Source organism: Xyrauchen texanus, chromosome 37, assembly GCF_025860055.1.
Source record: "Xyrauchen texanus isolate HMW12.3.18 chromosome 37, RBS_HiC_50CHRs, whole genome shotgun sequence".
Taxonomy (NCBI): Eukaryota; Metazoa; Chordata; class Actinopteri; order Cypriniformes; family Catostomidae; genus Xyrauchen; species Xyrauchen texanus.
Window position 1 is genome coordinate 11,795,322 of NC_068312.1, and position 22,753 is coordinate 11,818,074.

General features: G+C 36.9%; 1 protein-coding gene across 7 annotated transcripts in view; it reads right to left on the reverse strand.

Moving 5' to 3' along the window:
- Positions 1–1,409: 1,409 nt before the first annotated feature.
- LOC127630614 (vinexin-like) overlaps positions 1,410–22,753 on the reverse strand; it is a 64,107-nt gene continuing 42,763 nt past the window's right edge. For 4 of the 7 annotated variants that reach the window (XM_052108228.1, XM_052108229.1, XM_052108227.1 and 1 more), the window contains 10 exons: positions 19,206–19,261; positions 13,643–13,707; positions 11,438–11,496; positions 11,305–11,351; positions 10,950–11,064; positions 10,728–10,853; positions 9,852–10,352; positions 4,773–4,876; positions 4,501–4,607; positions 1,412–4,157 (listed from right to left, as the gene is read on the reverse strand). In XM_052108228.1, coding sequence (XP_051964188.1) covers positions 4,096–4,157; positions 4,501–4,607; positions 4,773–4,876; positions 9,852–10,352; positions 10,728–10,853; positions 10,950–11,064; positions 11,305–11,351; positions 11,438–11,496; positions 13,643–13,707; positions 19,206–19,261 — 1,242 coding nt within the window. In that variant the 3' untranslated portion in view covers positions 1,412–4,095. Of the gene's footprint in view, positions 4,158–4,500; positions 4,608–4,772; positions 4,877–9,851; positions 10,353–10,727; positions 10,854–10,949; positions 11,065–11,304; positions 11,352–11,437; positions 11,497–13,642; positions 13,708–19,205; positions 19,262–22,753 lie in introns of all 7 variants that reach the window. The other 3 variants (XM_052108234.1, XM_052108231.1, XM_052108230.1) reach the window with 3 other exon arrangements.

The window sequence follows — 22,753 nt, forward strand, 5'->3', positions numbered from 1 at the left end:
GAGGAGAATTTTCAGTTTTAAAAAAGGTCTTAAATATCAATCTGTTTCTCACCCTCACCCATCACATTGCTTCTGAATATATGGATCAACTGGAGTCATATGATGACTTTTGTGCTGCCTTTATGTGCTTTTTGGATCTTCAAAGTTCTGGTTCTATTCACTTGCATTGTATGGACCAACTTAGCTGAAATATACTTCTAGAAATATTTGTTCATGTTATATAGAAGAAAGAAAGTCATACACATCTGGGATGGCAAGATGATGAGTAAATTATTTTTGAGTGAACTATTCCTTGAATTTTTACACAAATATTAGCATTGACTATGTTCATTAAACTCAACCACTCAACCCTGTTACCATACAAATGTAAGATTGCACTATAACTTTTTTTGTTATATTAGAAAAACAAATATTTTGATTGTATTTATGTGATATACAAATGTATCATTAACTACCAACCAACATTTGGTCCCAAAATGTCTAGCCCCTTCTGTTGACCACTCAATTTAGGCTAAATGTGCAAACATGGTACTTACTGTATACTGACATTTACATTTGTTTTTATTTTTATTATTTTAATTAGAAAACTTAAAGTAGGATTTTATATCTATGTTTATTTTTGGAAAAAAAGTCATAGAAATTCATAGCGTTTTCTTTTGTACATGTCCCAAAATGTTAGTAATATATGGGGCTAAAGATTCCTCGGATTTAAAGGCTCCTTAGATTTGATTTTCTCCCAAAACGCTAAATAGCATAAAAAACTACCAGAACACTTTCCTAAACACCTGTTTTGTCACTTTACACTACAAAATATTCCTGTTCCATGAGATCATTGTGTGCAATGCTAATGTTTGATTTTAAGGTAATTTGATCTTGTATTTAATAATATTTTAAATGGTGAAAATGTATGTAGTTAATGAATATCCTGGAAATTACAATTTATTTTGAGGCAAAATAGAGATTTATCATTTTCAATTTTGTTAAATGTGATTATATCTATACACTTTCAATAACTGACCTATATAATAAACAGGCACCTATTAAACACATTGTTTTTCTTAATTTGGGGGAATATATATTATAATCTTTTATTAAAGTGGGCTCATAATGACTGATCCAACCACAATGGAGATTAATTTGTTTATAGAATACTTGAGATGTGGTGAAATGTGATTGAAATGACCATGAAATGATTTACCCTTTTCTAAAGTGGTTGTTTTGAATAAGCATTATTTTAATTTGTTCCTCAAAAAAGCATCTTGCTGTCTAAAAATGATTTCCACTGGTACGGGATAAAAAGCCCCCTCGCCAACGTAATTGTTTTTTTTTTTTAATGAATTTTATTCAAAAAAAACATCTCAGAAAGATACTGCATGTCATCACATTCTCAACATGATTTTATTTGCTCTTTATAAATAAGTGTTTGAACGACAGCTAGGGCATAACAACCCAAGTATTTATAGAATTTTAAGAGATTCAATCAATTTGATTTTGAACAAGGAAAATGTCATTTTTAGAATGAGGCTATTAGTGAAAGTAACAAGCAACTCATTTTCTTTTTCACCATTTAATGATCATTGTCAAAATTCTGTGAGTACCTTACATACTGCAATACATTGTGTGGGCAATAAAAATATATTATCTTTTTTATCCATGATTCAATAACTGCGATAACAACTCAATCTGTACAACATAATGCAGTCAGCTACTTCAGTTCACAGGAAGTTAAAGACGAACGTCTAAGTGAGCTGGTAATACAGGATTCAGATTAATAGAATGAATACTGTATGGCACCTTCAACAACAATTTGTATGACTAACTTAAACCCACAGAAAAAATATCTGATTCCCGTACAAATGGCCTCTGACATAAAACAGATGACTTCATGTTTAGGAACCGGTTTTGAACGTGTCATCTTTTACTTGTAGAATCACAAGCTAGGGCACACGATTGAAATATATAGTGTGATGCATCATGTCGTTTTGATGAATGAAATCAGTATGCATGTGCTAAAATGAATTATTCATACAGCCACTAAAATAAAGCATTGATTTAAATAGGCTTTGAGTCCAAGACCTGGTTTAAAGAAGTTGGTTGGAACCCAGCTCAAGATATCAAACCCAATTCTGCAGCAGACTTACCCTCAACACTCTCCATCCAAAACCTTTTAGAATATGTTGCATGCCAAGTTTGTTACACACATTAACTGTGACCTATTTACAGACAGATAAAACACTTGACGACAATTTTGTTAAGCGCTTGCACACTAAATAATGATAGTCTATTATATATAGTTATGTCTATTATAGGGTTGCTCTGATACCAAAATTTTGGCTTCAGTACAATACCAGCCCTACTAACCCGATACTTAAGCACGAAATAAAAAAACCTCAGACCTTTTATGAAATTACTATGACTTGTCTAAAAGAACTGCATAAAGTCTTATAGATACAAATTATGCCTTTTTGGTTTTCTGGATTCCACGATAAATGTTTTAATTAAATGTTACGATCAAATTGTGTTTGATCAAATACATACTGTACAGCTTTAATCAAATTAAAATATAATACTTTTCAACAATATATATAAAGATGCACATTAGAGCTTTACAGTATTAATGAAAACATGAAATGAAAACAATCTGATTACCTGAGGCAAAAGGCTGCCATGTCTGAATCACAACATGCTGATATTCAGTAAACTTGCTAATGTGATATTGCTTACAGATAATAATCTGATAATATAACCATTTCATATTATATTATTGTTACTGAGTAATATTGTGACTGCTTTGAATATTACACTTTATACAGTAGTAATATTTATCTATCGTAATGTCTTCAATTTCCCGTAATCAGTTGAATAGAGCTCTCATTTCAGCGGGACGTTTATTTTGAAAGATCTTTGAAGATCTCCCTGTTTGTGAAGAGTTTGTTATATCAAGCTTCCCGTGACTCGCAAGCTGAAATCGCCAATCTACAACCATAGACTGTATATAATTGCAGTATATGGCTGCAATGGAGAAAGAGTTCATTATAGAGTTCACAGCGATTAATACACTCTGATAACATGCTGATCTGTGGCTCTGCAGATGAATACTATTGGACACACTGCATGAAAATCAAGCACTAGTAGTGTTGCGTTTGTGTGTGTTCGTGTGCGTGCCTGTGTGTGTGTGTGTTTGTTTGTAGGAGATGACAGGTCAGAGAGGTGCCTCTTATTCATATTGTGGCATGCAGCGCATGTGAATGTATATTATTTCATTAAAATGATCCTTCTGATGTTTAATGATCACATTTGGCATTATAGAGGCTTTTATATTATTATTTTTAAATGGTCTTTGATTTTATCTCAAAACTCTCACATTACATTACATTTTGCTAATGGCAGCATACTTTAATATGCTACCGAAATTAACACAAGATGATATCGTACCGTTTTAAAATTTTTGGTATCACGATATTTTGTTAGTACTGTATACAGCGCAACCCTAATCTATAATATGAAGTGGCGGACAGCTAAGCTAGCTAAAAGTAAATGACAATTGTGATCATAAAAATATGTATGGTTTTGATCATGTCTACATCCAGATATTAGCTCTGTATCCTTGGGATTTGTAGTGTTCATGGCAATGTTGTTACAAATCTGAAACCAAAAATAGAGGTACATTTTACAAAGATGTTACAATCGAGAAATACATTTCAGCTGTGTTCTTTAGAAGAACGTCTGGTTATTCAACAGCCCAAAATCCAGTCTCTGGTGCTTTTTTATATAAATGTTTTTTTGAAGGATCTTCAAGGCACCATGCAGTGTGGTGTCATCACAAAACATGGGTGGACATACTGAGAAAAAACCCTTTTGTGTCCAACATCTGTAATAGTGGGCAAGAGTGTTCTCAAGGTGAGGAGTGCACATGCATAACTTGGTAGATAAGAAGTGGTGGATATGGTTTTTATAAACATATGTGTGTAATGAGGGGCAGTAGTGTTGTGTAGAGTTTACAGTGACAGTATGGACTGTAGTGGTTGAGCCTGCAGTGACAGTGGCTGTGCTTGCTAAGGACAAAAATGTGCTTGGAAGAATAAGCTGAAGCTCTTAAACTGGTGCCACATAGTTGCCAGGGAATGTTCCGAAAGCTTGAGTCCGTTCAGACGTACCTAACAGGAAGAGGAAAATAAGAATTGTTAATTTACACAAGGAAAAAAAAACTTTTACAAAGTAGCTCTCACTTTACTAACACATAAAATTCTATTACAGTCAATGGCAATTTTTATTATATGTAATCAAGACAACATTGATGCACCAATTATACTCTAGCGCACTGTAATACCAGAATCAGCAAATAGAGGGCAGCAATGTCTAAAAAGATTTTTGAAACGGTACTGAAGCCACAATAACTGCAAAAGTTAAGAAACAATGGCAGTGAGATACCACACACTCTGATGAAAAAATGGCTACAGGAAACAACTTGACTTGCTTGTGTTCTTTAAGAGCAATTACCTACAAACCAGCCGTCATCACACTTCTCCATCACCTGAACGATGTCTCCCTCTCTCAACTCCAACTCATCTCGATTTTGGGGTTTATAGTTGTAAACCGCTTTAAACCTAAATGTAATTAACAATAACGGGAAAGAGTGAAACCAGTAGAAAGTACCTTAATCGCCAATTCCTCATCAATCAAAACATTAATCAATGTACATTTTATTACAGTTCTTCAGTATGTTTGCTTGATTTGGGTCAGTAGTAATGATTAGTGTAATATGTACTCACGGTTGTCGTGGAATGACTGTAGAACCAACTTTCAAGTGTGATTGTGATGTGGAAGGTAATTTAACCTGTGTTTTCAGCTGTGGAGACTTTGTTCTGGTTCCATCCTATAAAAATATTTTAAAGGTGTTTATTTCCCAAAATATGATGCCTAAGTATCTACACCCATTCACGTCTACAGTTTGATCTATGAACATGTTTGTATGTTGTTACTAGCCATCAACGAAAAAAAAAAAATTCTTGGCTAATCCCAATATAGAGGTGATATCAGGGTGGATGATATATACACATCGTAATATCACTTAATGATAGCATATGACACTAATTTCTCAAAATGATTGCACATTTTTTGTACACAATACAAAAACATTTACACTCTCATAATGATACATCCCTATAGTGACTTCTTGCTTGCACCACCAATACATTGCCCTATGTCCGTAATGTAAATGTCAGTCTGAAGCTGTATTCATTTCGGGCGATTTCAATACTTTATTCAAGGCAACATTTTAAAATGAAATGAACTTAAAATTCTGTAATCATTTACATATTACTTTATTGTTACATTTATTTTGTTTGCTATATGGAACAGAGAATTTCCGAGCTGTGGCTCAAAAATTAGAAAAGCACCATATAAATGTGCATAGAAGTAAAGCACTACACGTGCACTGTATTTCAGATCTTCCGATACAGTGATCAATTTGTGTGGATTTGTGTGAGCGAAAGAGCTTAATTTAAGTCTTCATCGTTTCCATCCGTGGTAACACTTATCCGGCATAACACTCCTACCCACACTCATTTCAACATTAGGACACTTCTGCACTATTCTACGGCATTTTGTAGTGCGAGTACGTGTTAACATTGAAAAGGAAAAAATTAATAAAAAATAATAATAATGTATAATGATCCACTTTTTCAACCTTCAAAACGTGGTGTGGAATGTTGGGCACTTCAAGAAGGGGCGGAGTTACCTGGCTGCAATGCTGGTCTGACAAAACAATTATTTATAATGGTGAATGTAGGGAGTCACGTGACGCTATGTGAGTGGAAGCAGGCTAGAGGGGAGCTCCACTACACTTTGATAAAATTATCCTTTCAATCAGTATTTCTCGGTGAGAACTGATTTAGTTATGATTGTTAAACTGCACTGGGATGTCCAAGAATTCAAAATCGTCGGCCTGTGGGGACATTAAAATGCATTTACGGTCACATGCGTCTGATGCCTCTCAAGAGCAAGTTTGGCTTCCCAGAGTGGTTGACAGACCCTGATTTATTCTGGCAAGAGTCCTGCAGTCAGCAGAGAGAGACATTATTTTACGTGAGGCGAGAAATAAAGGCAAGTTGTGCTGGGAGGATTACAAAATTCAGTTTTTTCCGGACTTTTCCAGAGCTACACAAGCTAAACGGCAGAGATTCAAAGAGTGTAATAAGTTACTTCACTCACAGGATGTGAGCTACACATTGCTTGACCCAGCTAAGATGAGAATTGATGCCAAGGATGAGCGTAAGACTTTCACGCGCCCACAAGAATAGAATAGATTTTCTTTATATCTAAGTCACTTATTACATTTGCGACTGATTGCTCAGTTGGGAACATTTGTTTCAGATCATGCTTTGGTGTGTTTTGAGATGTTGGCACATATAGAGAAAAAAAAGAATAACATACTTAACTGAAGGAATAGTGGAAAAATTTATACATCCCTTCTACACCCAGCATTTCAACAAATGTTAAAAACAGAACAGAATGTTTATGTAGAAACCAATTAGTCCTCATTATCCTCTGTGAGTGTGGCATGGGAGGCACTTAAGGTAGTTCTTAGGAGACGGATCATACAATATGCCTCATTAAAAGATTCATTAAAAGATCAATGCACAGGAATTTATGGAATAGGAAAAGAGTATTAAAAGTGCTTAAGCGCCGAATGACGTCCAATGTTTTTAGCAGAGAGTTGTCCCAGCTAAAATATAGGTACAAAACAATTTTGTCACAGAAGGTAGAGTTTTGCTTATTCAGGGCAAGACACATATTTTGAGTCGGGAGACAAGGCATGGAAACTCTTGCCAGATTCATGAATCATAGAGAGACTTTTTCCATCATTCCTTCAGTTAAGTCTTCTGACGGCAATATATTTACCTCTACCACAGATATTAATAAGGCCTTTAAAGAATTCTATTTAGATCTTAATAGTTCCATGTCTTAGTCTACCGATAAGGATTTCAGCAATCACATAGAGCCATTAGAACTTCCTAAATTGACAAATGATCAAAAATACTTTCTTGACTCTGATATTACTTTGGAGGAGTTTTTTGAGGTAATTAAAGCCTCGCCAACAGGTAAGACACCGGGGCCAGATGGTTTTGCCGCAGAATGTTTTAGATCTGATGTCACAGAACTGTTAGACTTAAATAAAGGTGAACTACTACCAACCATAATGCAAGCCCTGATCAGTCTCATTCATTTATCATAAATGGTTTCTCTCCCCTTTTCTCCCCAATTTGGAATGCCCAATTCCCAAAGTCCACGTGGTGGCGTGGTGACTCACCTCAAGCCGTGTGGCAGAGGAAGAATCTCAGTTGCCTCCACGTCTGAGATAGTCAATCCGTGCATCTTATCAAGTGGCATTTTGAGCACGTTGCCTTGAGCGTAGCTCGTGTGGAGGCCCACGCTATACTCCGCGGCATCCACGCACAACTCACCACCCACCCCACCAAGACCGAGAACCACACATTATAGCGACCACAAGGAGGTTACCCAATGTGACTCTACCCTCCCTTGCAACCAGGCCAATTTGGTTGCTTAGGAAACTTGGCTGGAGTCACTCAGCACTCCCTGAACTCGTGACTCCAGTGGTGGTAGTCAACGTCAATACTCACGGAGCTACCCATGCCCCCCGATTAGTCTCATTCTTTAAAAGATGAAGCCCCAAATGAGTGTAAAAGTTACTGTCCAATTTCCCATATCCAGTTAGATATTAAGAAAATATTGTGTGAAACTCTGGCTAATCGATTAAGCAGAGTAATTAAATCGAGTGAGGTTTATTTGTGGTCGTAGTTTTTCTGATAATATTAGACATTTTATAAATATTTTGTGATCAGTAGCGAATGATCAGACCCCGATTGCTGCCATCTCACTTGACGCCAAGAAGGCGTTTGATAGGGAGGAATGGGACTATGTTTTTAAGATTTTGGAAATTTGGGAACACTTTTATTGGGTGGATTAATTTGCTTTAGAAACATCCATCAGCGGCAGTGAAAACGAATGGATTAATTTCAGATAAATTTTGTCTTGGAAAGGCTGTTCTTTCTCCCCTTTGCTGATCTGTCTTGCCCTGAAACCATTAGCAGCCACAATAACAAAAGAGGATGATTACCCCAGCTTTCACCTTACAAACACTTTATGCACCACACCTGGCAATGTAGCAGGTGTGGTGCATAAACTTTTCCTTTAAGCAGATTATAGATTTTATTTGTCTCAAATCCTAGAAGATCTCTGCCTAGCCTCCATAGATGTATTAATTATTTCTAAAAATTTTCAGGATACAGGGTGAATTGGTCTAAATCAGAAGCTCTTGCTCTGACAGCATATTGCCCAACCACAGCTTTCCAACCTGGCACCTTTCATTGGCCCAAGCAAGGCTTTAGATTATTTAGGAATTTTATATAAAGCAAATTTGAGAGATTTAGTCAGAGCTAATTTTGACCCATTAATGAAAAAGTTCTTGTGTGATGTTGATAGGTGAGCTTCACTAAATTTGTCTCTGGCTGCGAACAAAATTCAATCATTTACTGTAGTCTCTCCCTCTAGAAGTTCCTCTTTCTTATTTTAAACAATTTGAACAACAAGTCATTTGTTTGGAATGTAAACAACCTCTGTTACATTTCCATAAGTTACAGTACATAGACCAATTGACAAAGGAGGTTTAGGCCTCCCCAAAATGTGGTTTGTATTACTATGCTTTTAATCTTAAGACACATTGGCCCATTGGTCTCTTTCACCTGAGAGAGCCCATCCCTGGTTCAACATTGCCCCAATTTCACCATTGCAAAGTCTTTTTATTAAATTGCCTAGAGAAGTAAAAATGCATGCCATAATTTCACACTTACATTCAGTATCTCTATCAACATTTTAAATGTTGAATTTACATGAATTATTTAGTATTTGGTGTACAAATAGGTGTATATTTTAACCTTTTACTCAAATTGTTATGCTGATTATATAATTTATATATCCCACTGTATATTTACTTTAAAAAAAAAACACACACATACTGTAGATAAATATAGCCTACAAATAATAGTGAAAACTTAACAGTGTTAGGCCAGTATGAGCTTTTTATTTGAGTAGTCCCGGATTCAAAACCCCTCCATGTATACAGCTTTTAAATAAACCAATCAAAACTGCAACTGTGCATGTTTTGCAAATGATATGTAACAGAAAACGGGTCATGGAGAAATGGAACACGAGTCTGTATTTAAAGACGTGCTGCTCTACAAGCAGCTCTACCAGCATCCGCAACTGACTAGAGCAAAGCATATGAATTCTTACTGTGAAGAACTTTAAAGTTACAGATAGAACATGTGAAATGGAAAAACCGAACCAGAGCATACAAGAAATGGATTGGAAACAAGCAGGCATTTAATTTGTTTTCTTTTTCTGAATTGAAGGTGCTGGAACAACGCTCCAGACCATTCCGGCCTGATATAGTACAATGCAACTAAACGTTTTCTAAGTACAATAACATATATTGGGGTTAAACACACGTCTGCACCCCATATTCAAAGATTGATCAAAGATTGTCTATGATGGCATCAACAGAAATGAGGAGACTGTTCTGTCCATGACATGCAGGCAAAAGTTGCTATGGTGGCGCCTCGCTTATAAGACAAGAGGGTGAGTAAACAATAAGATAATTTTCACTTTTGGGTGAAACATAGTTTAAGATCCCACTTCTGTTTATTGGCCAAGCAGGCCCAGTTACTGACTGAAGGCAATAATCTCAAAATACAGCCAAATATGACCCTATCGCTAATTGTTACATACTTCATAGCTGTAAACATGTAATGGTCTTACTTTCTACAAACCTGTATGATGTGCTGAGGGTTAGCGCTGGTGTTCAATGGCAGTCCCGGGCCCTGGGGAGATGTCAGCACATGATTGGATGGTGACACAGGTGATCTGGTGTCCATATCCAGTGGGCTGTGAGAGTGCAGTGATCCTGGGGTGGATGAAGTGGGGCTAGGCGAGTAAACAAAGTGGTTGGATGGCTGTTTGGTGGAGGTGGGCAGTGCAGGTGACAGAGAGGAGCGTGATTGCATGGAGGAGTGTTTGTAAGGTGAAAGCTGGGGTTCAGAGGATAGTGAGGAGGGTGAAAGGGGGGAGTGCAGAGGCCGGCCAGGGCTGAGGGTCTCTGAGGTTGCGGTAGGGGAAAGAGGCGAGGTGGGAAACTCGTCACTGGTTTTAGTGCGAGGCATTTTGTTGACCTGGACGTAGTTGCTGGGGAAGATTCCACTGCGCGTGGTGCCTGCGATGCGACCCTCCAGCCAGTGATCATCTACACGACGGGTTATAGAGATCACCTCACCCTGAACAATGACAACCAACAAGAAAGAGGTATGAAAACAGTGAAATAGGCAAACAGAGAATAGGCCAAAATGGGCTGAATTAAGCCGCTACTTCTAACTTCATGCATTGGTCATGCACTTGTTGCACAAACAGTTATTTTCAATCTGACATTAAACATTTGTATCAGCTTTCATAATCAAATATGTTGCCTATTGGCATTTTTTGAGCTTAGTTTAATTTCGTTAAGGAATTTCACTATTTGAGTGTAGTTTGAGCAGCTGTGCTTTCCCATTATTGAAAAGCACCATCAACCACTGTTGGTAGTGTACAGTGCTTGACCAATCAAAATCAAGCATTCCAGAGAGCCGTGTAATAATGTGTGATATTTATGGCACCTTTCTGAATGACAGTTCCACGGGCAGGTCAGCATTAAAGTTAAAGAGGGCTACTGCCTCTCCGTACTCCAACACCTGGATGGTGGGCGTCTTTATTGGAGTGGGTTTCTCTGTTGCAGGAATAATCTTGAAAGAAAAGACAGGAATCAGGGGTGGAATGACAAAATAGAAAGATTATTATAATGTTTTATTACACACCTGCATTTATGCAGCCATATTTACCTCCACATAGCTAGTGGGAAATATTCCCACTCTCCCGTGATGCTCTCCTTCATACCAGTTGCCGTCCACCTGTCGGTGTATGTACACAACATCACCTTTCTGTATGGTCAGCTCCCTATAGATGACAGGGTCAAAGATCATAATGGTTGTGGTAAACACACTCCACTTTTTGCCTCAATGTCAAAAACCTGAGCAGTCAATATTCAGTGAGGGCAGCCCATGTTTCTAGATTAAACACTAATAAGATGCAAAGTTATAATACCAGCTATATGGCTTACAAAAATCTCATTGCAGATTCTGCAAATGATACAAATAAAGATCTGACTAATACGTGTGATTTTGTGTGTCTACTCACTTTGAGGACTGTGCTTGAAAATTAAATTTGGCTCGTGCTGCTTTCATCTGTGTAGACAAACATTCATACTTTCTCAGAATCAGAGTCAAAACTAGCTTTCCATTCAAATTTGACAAGAAAATTGATAAAATACCTTCCTCTCTTCTTTCTTAGGAGGAAAATCCATAGTCTCTGACATAGAGGTTACACGATCTGTACAAGGAAGTAAACACCAGATGATATATCTGCTCATAAAAGAATTAAAAGTGTTCAGTCATGACAACTCTCGGATTGATTTAGCACATAAATGTGGGTATAACTTATTGATAGGAAATTGGTCTTGGTGGGCTAGATCTGCTACGATGCTGATGCAGAGCAAGTACTTGCAACTTCTAGAAAATACACAGACATACTGAGTTAGCATGTATGACATGCCTCTGCACAAATAGACATTGCAAATAAATCCCAATGTAGCAGATCTATACCTATGGATCTAGGATAGAGGTGGGTTTCAAAGAAAAACTCTGAATTCGGCTTATCTGCAAAACTCAAAATTCATGTCACTGCCAAAACTTTTGGCCACGGCTGTACATGCTTTAGAGATAAATAAATGAGCGTTCCACAGGATGCTGGATCTGCAAAAATTTTGTGAGGGTTGTTTATTACATCTGTTTAAATTAGATATCTTCATATTTGCAGATGGTATATAATAGAAGTTTTATTGATATTTGCCTTTTATGATTAGAAAAGTTACAGGGAACTGTTGAGGAGAGACTGTTAGAATGAGTGCTTCAGAGGAAGATTTATGAGCGCTCCACAGGATGCTGGATCTGCTCAAGTTTAGTGAAGTTTGTTTTTTACATCTGTAATAAATAGACATGCGTGAATTACAAATAGACATGCGCATATTTGCAGATGATATTTAATTTTGCCTTTTTATCATTAGACAAGTCAGTTAAAAGTTACAGAAAACTGTTGAGGAGAGAGAGGGAGAATGAAACAGGTGAGCACTTTAACATTATGAGCTCATACTCGTCTGCCGCTGATATGCGGACAATTTAAATGAGACTGTGTTGCACACAGGTTTATTATTGTAGTAGCACAATGGCACGTAACAACAAAATGAACCGTGACTGGTCGTTTACACGTCTCAGTCGCTACACGTACAGGCAGGTCATTTTGACCCTCAAGAAAGTAATCGGTCAAATGGGAAAAATTATCGGCCAATGCAGAAAATTAAAAAAAGTCTGAATATAGTCCGATTTATTGGCCTCTGCGATATATCGGTTGACCACTAGTCTATAGTCCATCTTTAAACATTTATGAGAAATTTGGTTTGGGTAACCTCACCGTATGGATACGCAGTATGGAGCGCAGTATGGATACGCCGTATGGAGGGCATAGAGAGTGGTAAATGTATTAGTTGTAATTTTAGTTGTAATTTTTGTAATACAGTCAACAGGAATGCATATTTTATTAACCCCAACCCTAAACCTAACCATCAGTGTAGTGAAAATTTTACTTTACAGCAAAATTGCTGTGGGGGGGGACCTTTTAACTCTGAAAGTGAAACTCTGAGTTGCAACACTGTCATTAAAGAGCCATAAGAGGCTTGTGAGCCACAATGCTGTAGGATTTGTCTGAGGTAGGTTCAAGGTTCTTTAACTGAAAACTCTGAATCACATCTTGGTGTGTTGTGCTAAAGACAGAAGTCTAGGGTTTTTGTGCATACAGGCTGTTAAACCACTTTCTGAAGGTAGATACCTCTGCCAAATGGAGTTGTGTAATCCCCACATTTGCGGAGATAAGGAGTTTTACAGAATGTCTTTGATCAGTTTATGCATTACTGTATGTCAGTTGATTTAATCTGGATTTAAACTTTGGGCCAGGAGCTGTATTGCTGACCTTTTGTTGTTTTAGTCCTAACACTCTTTTCCTTTCCAGAAAACACGAATTCTAATAAGAAAATGTAACCTTATGTTTTGACATTACTAAATTAATTCAAAGATTAAATCAAATTAACTCATTTGGACTTGTTAAGAACTTATTTATGCTCAACGATATCAGCATTGGTCCAGTGCTGTAAGCGTTAAAGTGTTTCAGTTTTCTGGACTAATTTCCAAGCAAATTAACTGGATAAAGCCACAGTAATCTATAATCAAGACTTCCATCCTGCTGCTTGCTACACATTTCCTGCCCGGCCGACTTCACGTTTGCATTCCTTGGTTCGCAGAAATGTGTTTGCTTTGTCTCTGTATTAATTTAAAAAGGAGGAGAATAAGAGAGGGGAGGTGTGGTACAGAGGAAAGTGGAGGAAATAGGAAATACTGGAGGGGAGGGGAAGATGACTGTATCTTACCATCAGCATGTGTGAAGCTCGCTGTTGTGCCGTGCTTTACAGCAGAACAGGGAATTATGGGAGAGCTGGAAAAGAAAAACAAGAGGTGAAGGCATATTCTATAATTAGAATTATAAACCAAGTCTCTTTTAAATACATGCAGAAGTGCAAAGACACAAACTGATAAAGCAAACAAAAAGTGCACATTAATAGGTCTTGTTTTCCTGGACAGTAACACACAAAAAATAGTTTTAAAACAATCTACAGAAAACATCCTTAAAGCATAATATATTTACTTGATAAGAAAAACCACATAAAATATTAAGACTTGTTTTCAGAGAATAAATCTCAAATAACATTTACGGTGCTTTGGAAAAAGTATTTGCCCCTCCTGATTTTTCTGTATTTTTCATACTAAATTGTTTTATATCTTCAAACGAGATATAACATAAAACAAAGGGAAACGGAGTTTACACAAAATACAGTTTTCAATATATATATATATATATATATATATATATATATATATATATATATATATATATATATATATATATATATAATTCATCCATCACTTATATTACCCATTAAACTTAAATAGCTGGTTGTGCCACCTTTAGCAGCAACAACTGCAACCAAATGCTTCCGATAACTGGAGATCTGTCTTTCACAACACTGTGGTAATATTTTGGCCCACTCTTCTTTGCAGAACTGCTTTAGTTCAGCCACACTGGAGGGTTTTAGAGCATGAGCTGCCTGTTTAAGGACCTGCCATATCATCTCAATCGGGTTCAAGTCAGGACTTTGACTAGGCCACTTCAAAACTTTAATTTAGCTTCTTTTGAGCTATTCAGAGGTGGATTTATACCTATTATTTGGATTATTGTCTTGCTGCATAATCCAGTTGCATTTGAGCTCCAACTCACAGACTGATGACTGGACGTTTTACATAAGGATTTTCTGGTAGAGAGCAGAATTCAAGTTTCCCTCAGTTATTGCAAGTCGCCCTTGACCTGTGGCAGCAAAGCATCCCCACACCATCACACTACCACCATCATGCTTGACCGTAGGTATGATGAATTCTATGTTTGATGTAATGGGAACTCTGTCTTACAAACAGTTCCACTTTCGACTCATCAGTCCACAGAACATTCTCCCAAAAGATTTGAGGATTATCATGGTGAGTTTTGGCAAAATTCAGACAAGCCTTCATGTTCTTCTGGGTTAGCAGTGGTTTTAGCCTCACCACTCATCCATGGATGGAATTTTTGTCCAGTGTCTTTCTGACAAAGTCATGAACAGTGACCTTTACTGATGTGAGAGGGCTACAGTTCTTTGGATGTTGTCCTTGGCTTCTTTGTGACTTCCTGGATGAGTCGTGATGTGCTCGTGGAGGAACTTTGGAAGGTCGGCCACTTCTGGGAAGGTTCACTACTATGCCAAGTCTTCTCCATTTGGAGATAATGACTCTCACTGTGGTTCTTTGGAGTCCCAGAACCTTTGAAATAGCTTTGTGACCCTTCCCAGACTGATTTCAATCACCTTTTTCCACATAATTTCTGGAATTTCTTTTGGTCTTGGCATAGTGTGCTACTGGTTGAGACCTTTTAGCCAACTTCATGCTGCTGAAAAAGTTTTATTTAGGTGTTGATTTGAACAGGGCTGTCAGTGATCAGGCTTGGGAATGTCTAGTCCAGCTGAAGCCCATTATGAATGCAGTTTCATAGGTTTGGGGATTTAGTAACTAAGGGAGCAAATACCTTTTTACACAGGCTTGTTGGTATTGGATAACTTGGATAAAAAAAAATATATATTTGAAAACTGTTTGTGTTTATTCAGGTTGCCTTTGTTTTATGTAATATCTCATTTGAAGATCTAAAACAATTTAGTATGAAAAATACACAAAAATTGAAGAAATCGGCACTGTAGTGAGGTTTATGCTTAAAACAAGAAAAAATACATGTGGAACAGAAAAAGAAACAAAATTCAAGGGCTATTTTCTGAAAACAAGTTTTAATATCTTCTGCAATGTTATAAATTTCAAGGAGATTTATCGCATTTTAAGGATGTTTCATTTTTTTTTATTATTTAGATCAAATGGACATTTTTGCTCAAGTAACCTGTTTTTCAGATTTTTTGCCTCTTGTTTGGGAGAACAGAATGCCTTAAAATCTAACTTGTGTCTTCTCTAGAGTTTTAGAAGCCATCTCTAAATGTATCAAACTCAAGACACCAAAGTCTGTGAGCAAAAATGACAGATCTCAATATGAATTAAAAAGTTTCTCATCAAATTCTCCCAAGACCAAAATCTGAATTATGCTATACGCTCTCATTTTAATAGCTCCTCTGACTCTATATGAAACAATTGTCTCATTTATTAAATGTTTTATTCCCTTCTAAGGAATTCTAGGAGAAACATTTGAGACAAAGTTACATAAGCAAAACATAATGCCAGAGTTTTTAAAGAGCAATACAAATCCTCTGGATTATATGGGAGATGAAAAGAAGACAGGAGGGATTTTATAAAAGGTAACAGATAGACTATCTCTTGATATCATTTGAATGTAGGATCACAAATTAAATTTGAGAGCTAAGTCAGAGGGGAAGATTTTCAGTGAATAAAGGCTTAAAATGCAAAACGATGTTTTTTTTTTTTTTTAGATTACTTGGAATACAGTTCACGGGTCATATGGATTACCTTAAAGGTACATTTATTGTACTTTTTAGTCATTTTTGGAGCTTGACAGCCCCTGGTCAAAACAGTATATGCCTTCATTGTATGAAACAGAACAGCATGAACATTCTTCAAAATATCTTGTGTTCTATAAAAGACAGAAATTCATGCAAGTTTGAAATTACATGAGAGCGAGTAAACAATGACAGAATTTTCCTTTTTTGGCTAACTCTTCTTTTAAGTTGAAAAAAAAAATAAAACAGTAGCATGCAGATTCTTGAACACTGCAATCGGTCCCTGTGCTGTTAAAAGTTTTTCAGCCTCAGGGCTGTTAATCATTCCAGAAACATGGGAAGCCATAAAACCTTCCTCACTCTATATCCTTCACAGTTTGGCAGCTACAAGGGCATTTATGGCATTTTGAGGATGGAGAGGTAGTCAGCGGGGGTCTGATGGGGCAGAAAAGAGCATGAGCTCATCTACATGCAACAGAAAGACAGAGAAAGAAGTCAAGAATATATCTGAGATCCAGTGAGGTATGTTAGTCACTGGGCCCCTGGCCGAATAAATATCGAAGCTAAAGGTGTCAGAATGGGCATGAAGCTCTGAACTTCAGGCCTGGAAGGACCAAACTTTCCCTTTTATAGCTCTGCACATAAAGAGGGGCATAGAAGAAAAAAAAATAGCTCTTTTGTAGTATAATGTGTGTTGTTTTGTTGCAAATAGTTGTTTCATGTGACGTCACCACTAGGGTGAACTGTGTCCCCTTTGGACCTGGTTATCATTATCTCAGTTCTCTTTTTGCATGTGCAACTGAAGAAAAGGCATATGCATTTCTGGGGAGGAGTTAAGTTAATTTTATGACTGACCTACAATCAGTTATACTCTTTATTAATTCAGATGTGTTATTGTATGACCTAAATCCATTCAATTACAATTATTAAGTAGAAACAACATTTAAATAGCAAATCTGAGTTAAGTCTACTTCGTAATAGTTACGTTAATTCAACATGAACACCAAGTTTAAGTGAACTTAATCACACAAGGTTTAGAAACGCCATTACTCAATTGAGGGAACGAGTTTATTCAATTAAATGAGTAAAGTAAACTTTTTAGGGTTTTCAGTGACCAATTCATCAGTGCATGTTGTTCCAAAGACAGGGTTACCAATTGGTTTCATTTTTGTTCACCAATGAATTTAAATGACCTCATTACAACTTTTCCAGATGTTTGTGATTACTGGAAAAAATCTTTTTTTTTTTTTTTTTTTAATCATTCAAATTCAGACCAATTCACTTATGAATCATTTAGACCACTTTCTGAATAGGTTTGACCAACTCACAGAAAAATCACATATCGTACATCGCTTTGGCTTGCAACTTTAAGCAATATCTAACCAATGAAATAGTTTAGAGCTTATACCTAGCACCACCATGGTCACTTTGTGTATTTTGTCCAAAATTGACTGAAAACTCTGCTATGAAACACCAACTTTTCACACATTCCAATCAAGTCCAACCTCACATTCAAAACCCTGTTTCACTTGAAAGTAAGTCACATAACATCATTTAAATAAGTTATTAATGTCTTTTCATGTTGTCTCAAATTGTGTTTGATACTCTCTAAGAACTCTGTCTACTGCAACACTCGATAAACAGGATGAACAAAGGATGAACCAGGTCAAGCATATTGTGATGGTGGGGGCGTGTTTAGGCGTTGGTTTGTGAATGAAGAGCGAGATCAGGAGAAGAGAACGGTAAGGATCATCATCACCAGACAATTATTGTCTAACAGCTGTTTGTCATTGAAGTGAGAGCGGAGACAGGCTTTAAAGTCAGGAGGAGAGAGAGTTGCATGCAGCAGTGTGTTGATGTGTGCTCATCATTTTTTGTTATGCTGAACAGTGTTATTTGAGTTTTGTAAAGCGCTGAAAAGTGTGGGGAAATAAAGACACTTTTGAGTTGGATCTCGCTGTCTTCCGCTTCCTTCTTTTCCCTAACTGTGAGCATTGTTACACATGTGAAAAAGAGTGACAACCAAGACATCCTTAATTTGACCACACACACAGACATAAACACCCACACACTCAAATACAAGTACATGCACACAAAGAGCTCAGCATGGGGTCGGGTATGTGGGCCGTTGGCCAAAGAGTCAACAATTAACCAATCAGACCAGAAGGCCAGGCATGTCATAAAACCTTAATAACAGACTGAAAACAGAAGAGAATCTACCGCAGTTAGTCACACTGTATCATCATTAATAGTACAGTTGTATAACAGGTATTATTGCTACAAGAAAGGATGAAGAATTGAGGTTTTGTATCACAGAAATTATCAATAGATGATAGAATAGACTGCATTGTCCCACCTGTTGCATATTAAAAAACAATGCACCATATCTCTGATACAGTATACATGAAAACATGCACAGGACAATTCATAAAATACAGACATATATAAACACAGATACTATACAGAAGGTCTGTGATAGTGGCCCTAAAAAGTATTTGGGTACTTAAAGACACAAAAATGCATAAATGTCTTTGTATTATATAACGAAATATCAAAACAAGTGGCTTTTATTTTAAAGAAATACAGTACAACCACACTTTCCAAACAAATGTAGGCAAAAAGTATTTGGACACTTCTTGGTTGTCAAATGTTATTGAAACATGGTCATAGTTTGGACACCTGTGTGAATTTGAGGGATAATGAACTTCATATGTCCACTAAAAATCACCATGAACCTTGTAAGATTAGAAACATTGCTTAGAAAAGTGAAGTTAGTTCGGATAAAAGCTCTAGCATCATATTGTTTGCAGGTACCACCTGGTTTAATATTCTATATAATACTCAAATACCATTTGGGACCACTGCAGATACTATATAAACACACACACAGACTTACCGGTTCTCCTGTCTTTTCTCTTGTGTCCCTGAGCTTGTTGTGTTGGGTTTATGTCCCTGTAATAATTGAAATCACAGTCAGTCGAGTTCTGGCACACATGAACACAAACTCTCAAAGACACAGTTCAAGCAGGAGAATTTGGGAGCAGTATGAAGAAAATTTCAAGAGGCGGTGACCATTCCTGCACAGACAGTTGCACTGCTCCCCTGGGTCCTAAACTCCATTTATTCAGGTTGAATTACAAGGATGAATCAGGTGGAACTAGTGATGTCATCAGCTAGGATTTCCACAGAATGTAATTCATCATGCAAGCCCTGTGAGAGCAATACAGCTCTAAACAGTTAAAGGTGCAATGAATATTCTGTCATTATTTACTCATATGAAAAAAGTAAAAATGCCATAGAAGTACCATAAAAGTATCGTAAAAGTAGTTCATAAGACTTGTTCACTATATTCTAGGTCTTCTGAAGCAATACAATTGCTTTGACGTTGAAATCATTATTCGCTGAAAAGCATTCAAATATGGTGTGTCAAGACACCTCCCATTCACTTCCACAGTATGGAAAAGATCAGCAAAGACATTCTTCTAAACCTTTCCCTTTGTGTTCCACAGAAGAAAGAGAGTCATTCAGTTTTGTAACGGCATGTGCGTGAGTAGCTGATGACAGAATTTTCATTTTCTGCTAATGCTAATTTGCGGGATACTGTTGATTTCCAAAACAAAAAGTTAGTAAGCAAATAAATAAATCCCATGCCTCATATATTGAAAAAGCAAAAATTGCAGTTACAGAAAGGCACTAACAATGGAAGTATGTGGAGCCAGTCCATAAAAACAAGATGTAAACTAACCTTATAGCATTTGTTGCCATGACAACAACAAAAAATCGTAATCCCGGCATTGGATATAACTTAACACAGATAAGTAAGCAATTTTATCACACTAAAATCATGTTCATATATATGATTACGTCTTTTGGAACGCTGTGTATTTTAACATTTGCGGATTGGCCCCATTCACTTCCATTCAGTCCCTTTCTGTAACCGGTTTTTTAATAAAACTAGGGATGGGTCGTAATTGTTTTTTGTGGTAATTAACATTATGTCACAAATGCTGTTGATTGAGTTTAACTTGTATTAAACCCAGAACATTCCTTTTAAGAACCACTGAATGAGAAACATGACGAGAAAAGATCAAAGAAACAGCTATTAAAGAGCAGACGTGAATTGTGCATGCTGCATGGTTCAAACGAGAGATCAGCAGTGGGTGGCAACAGACTTTAGCTGTTTGGCATTACAGGAAGTGACGGAGAGGAGCAGCATGAGGGCAAACATCCAGCGACCTGAAGCATGCTGGCTGGAAGGTAACAATTGCGCCCAGAAACAGCTTTTGACAATTTTTTGGCAAAGCAAGTGGGTGCTTAAAATTAATAGTTTGTCTGAACTGTGTGGGAACTTTAAAGGAATCAATGAGGTCATGATTTATGACTAAAGTCTGGCTAGAACTCCACAAGATTTAAAAGCCATTTAGGAGCAGTTAGCCAAATACACATTCTCGAATTATCTCCCTGTCTTTCTAACTGCTGTGTTACTTTCTTTCTTTCTTTCTTTCTTTCTTTTCAGTCTCTCTATAATATTTTAGAGGAAAAGAATTAGCCATGAGATCAACCATAGCAAAGAGTAATTACAAATAAGATCTCTTTAATATCTCAATTGTTTCTCCTACACATCAAGTAGATTAATGGACAGCAAAGGAAGACTCCTGCTTCTCAGAAATCTCTCCTGAGATAAAAAAAAAAAAACCAAAACTCAGTAATCTCAAGTGTCTCCTCTAGAGATTCAGAAAAGATCTCAACAATGACTCAAATTGTGCTCAGATCTGCCATCAAATTCTTAAATTAGACATCACATGAGACTAAATTCCCAGAAAGAAAAAAAAAACCCATCTTAAACCAGCCTGACAGGTTTGCTGTTTGTGTCTAGTTTAAAATGGTCTTCCACTCTGAAAAGCTGAAAAAGTGCCTAAAACCAGCCTACGGACCAGCCTGACAAGGCAAAACCAGCAAACCAACTTAGGATGATTTTTAGAAATTGTAGGAGAAACATCTGACATAAAGTTGATAATATGATGCAACTTAGCTGAAATCTTTATTAAAGGTATAAGTTCACCCAAAAATTAAAATGTTCTCATCATTTACATGTCCTCATACCATCCCAGATGTGAAGGACTTTTTTTTTCTTCTGCAGAACACAAACAAATATTTTAAAGCTGATGTAACTTTTTCTGTTAAAATACTTTTTGCTTTCCCAGCTTAATATGCAGAATCAAATTTTAATAAGCCATTCATATGTACATTTTCTGAAAAACTGTAAGCACTTTGTCAATATATAGCTATGGAAATTCTCTGTTTGTTTTGAGTGACCCGTCTATACAAATACAATGCGATTGACTCGACCAATGGCATGAGTTGGGGAAGGGACTATCTCTTTGTTTGACCAATGGCAGATGGGAGGCGTACTCAGAAAGATGTTTTTAAAAAGTGTATTTTTGCAATTCAATTTGATGGCGCTAGTGGTGCAGAAATAACATACTTCAGATTTAAGAAGAATACCTTAGCTCTGTAGGTCCATACAAGTGAATGGTGACCAAAACGTTGAAGCTCCAAAAAGCACATTACGGGTGCATAAATGTAATCCATTCGACTCCAGTGGTTAAATCCATGTCTTCTGAAGCGATACAATGGACTTTGGGAAAAAACAGACCAAATATAACTCGTTTTTCACTGTACATCTTGCCATTGCAGTCTTTATGAGCAATAATGATTTCAAACCCCATTACACTTACATTTACATTTACATTTATGCATTTGGCAGACGCTTTATCCAAAGCGACTTACAGTGCACTTATTTCAGGGACAATCCCCCTGGAGCAACCTGGAGTTAAGTGCCTTGCGCAAGGACACAATGGTGGTGGCTGTGGGGCTCAAACCAGCATCCTTCTGATTACCAGATTACCAGTTATGTGCTTAGACCACTACACCACCACCACTCATCCCACCACTTCCTAGTGCTTGCTGCATGCGCAGAGTGCTAGATAGCGCTAATAAGTATAATCAAGCTTGAAATCATGATCAACAAGGAGACTGCTGATGTCAAGATTTATAGTGAAAAGGAGTTATATTTTGGTCTGATCTCACCCAAAATGATTCGACCACTTCAGAAAACATGGATTAAACAACTGGAGTCATATAGATTACTTTTATGCTGCCTTTATGTGTTTTTTGGAGCTTCAAAGATCTGGCCACCATTCACATTGTGTATTGATCTACAGAGTTTAAATATTCTTCTTAAAATATTTATTTGTGTTCAGCAGAAGACTGAAAGTCATACACATATGGGATTGCATGAGGGTGAGTACATGATGAGATAATTTTCATTTTTGGGTGAACTGCCCCTATAAGTCACCTGAGTTTTGAAAGAGCAATAAAATTGTCCTGTATGGATGGACATTTATCACTTTCACTCTCCTAGTTTTGTAGTAGTCTTTCTCT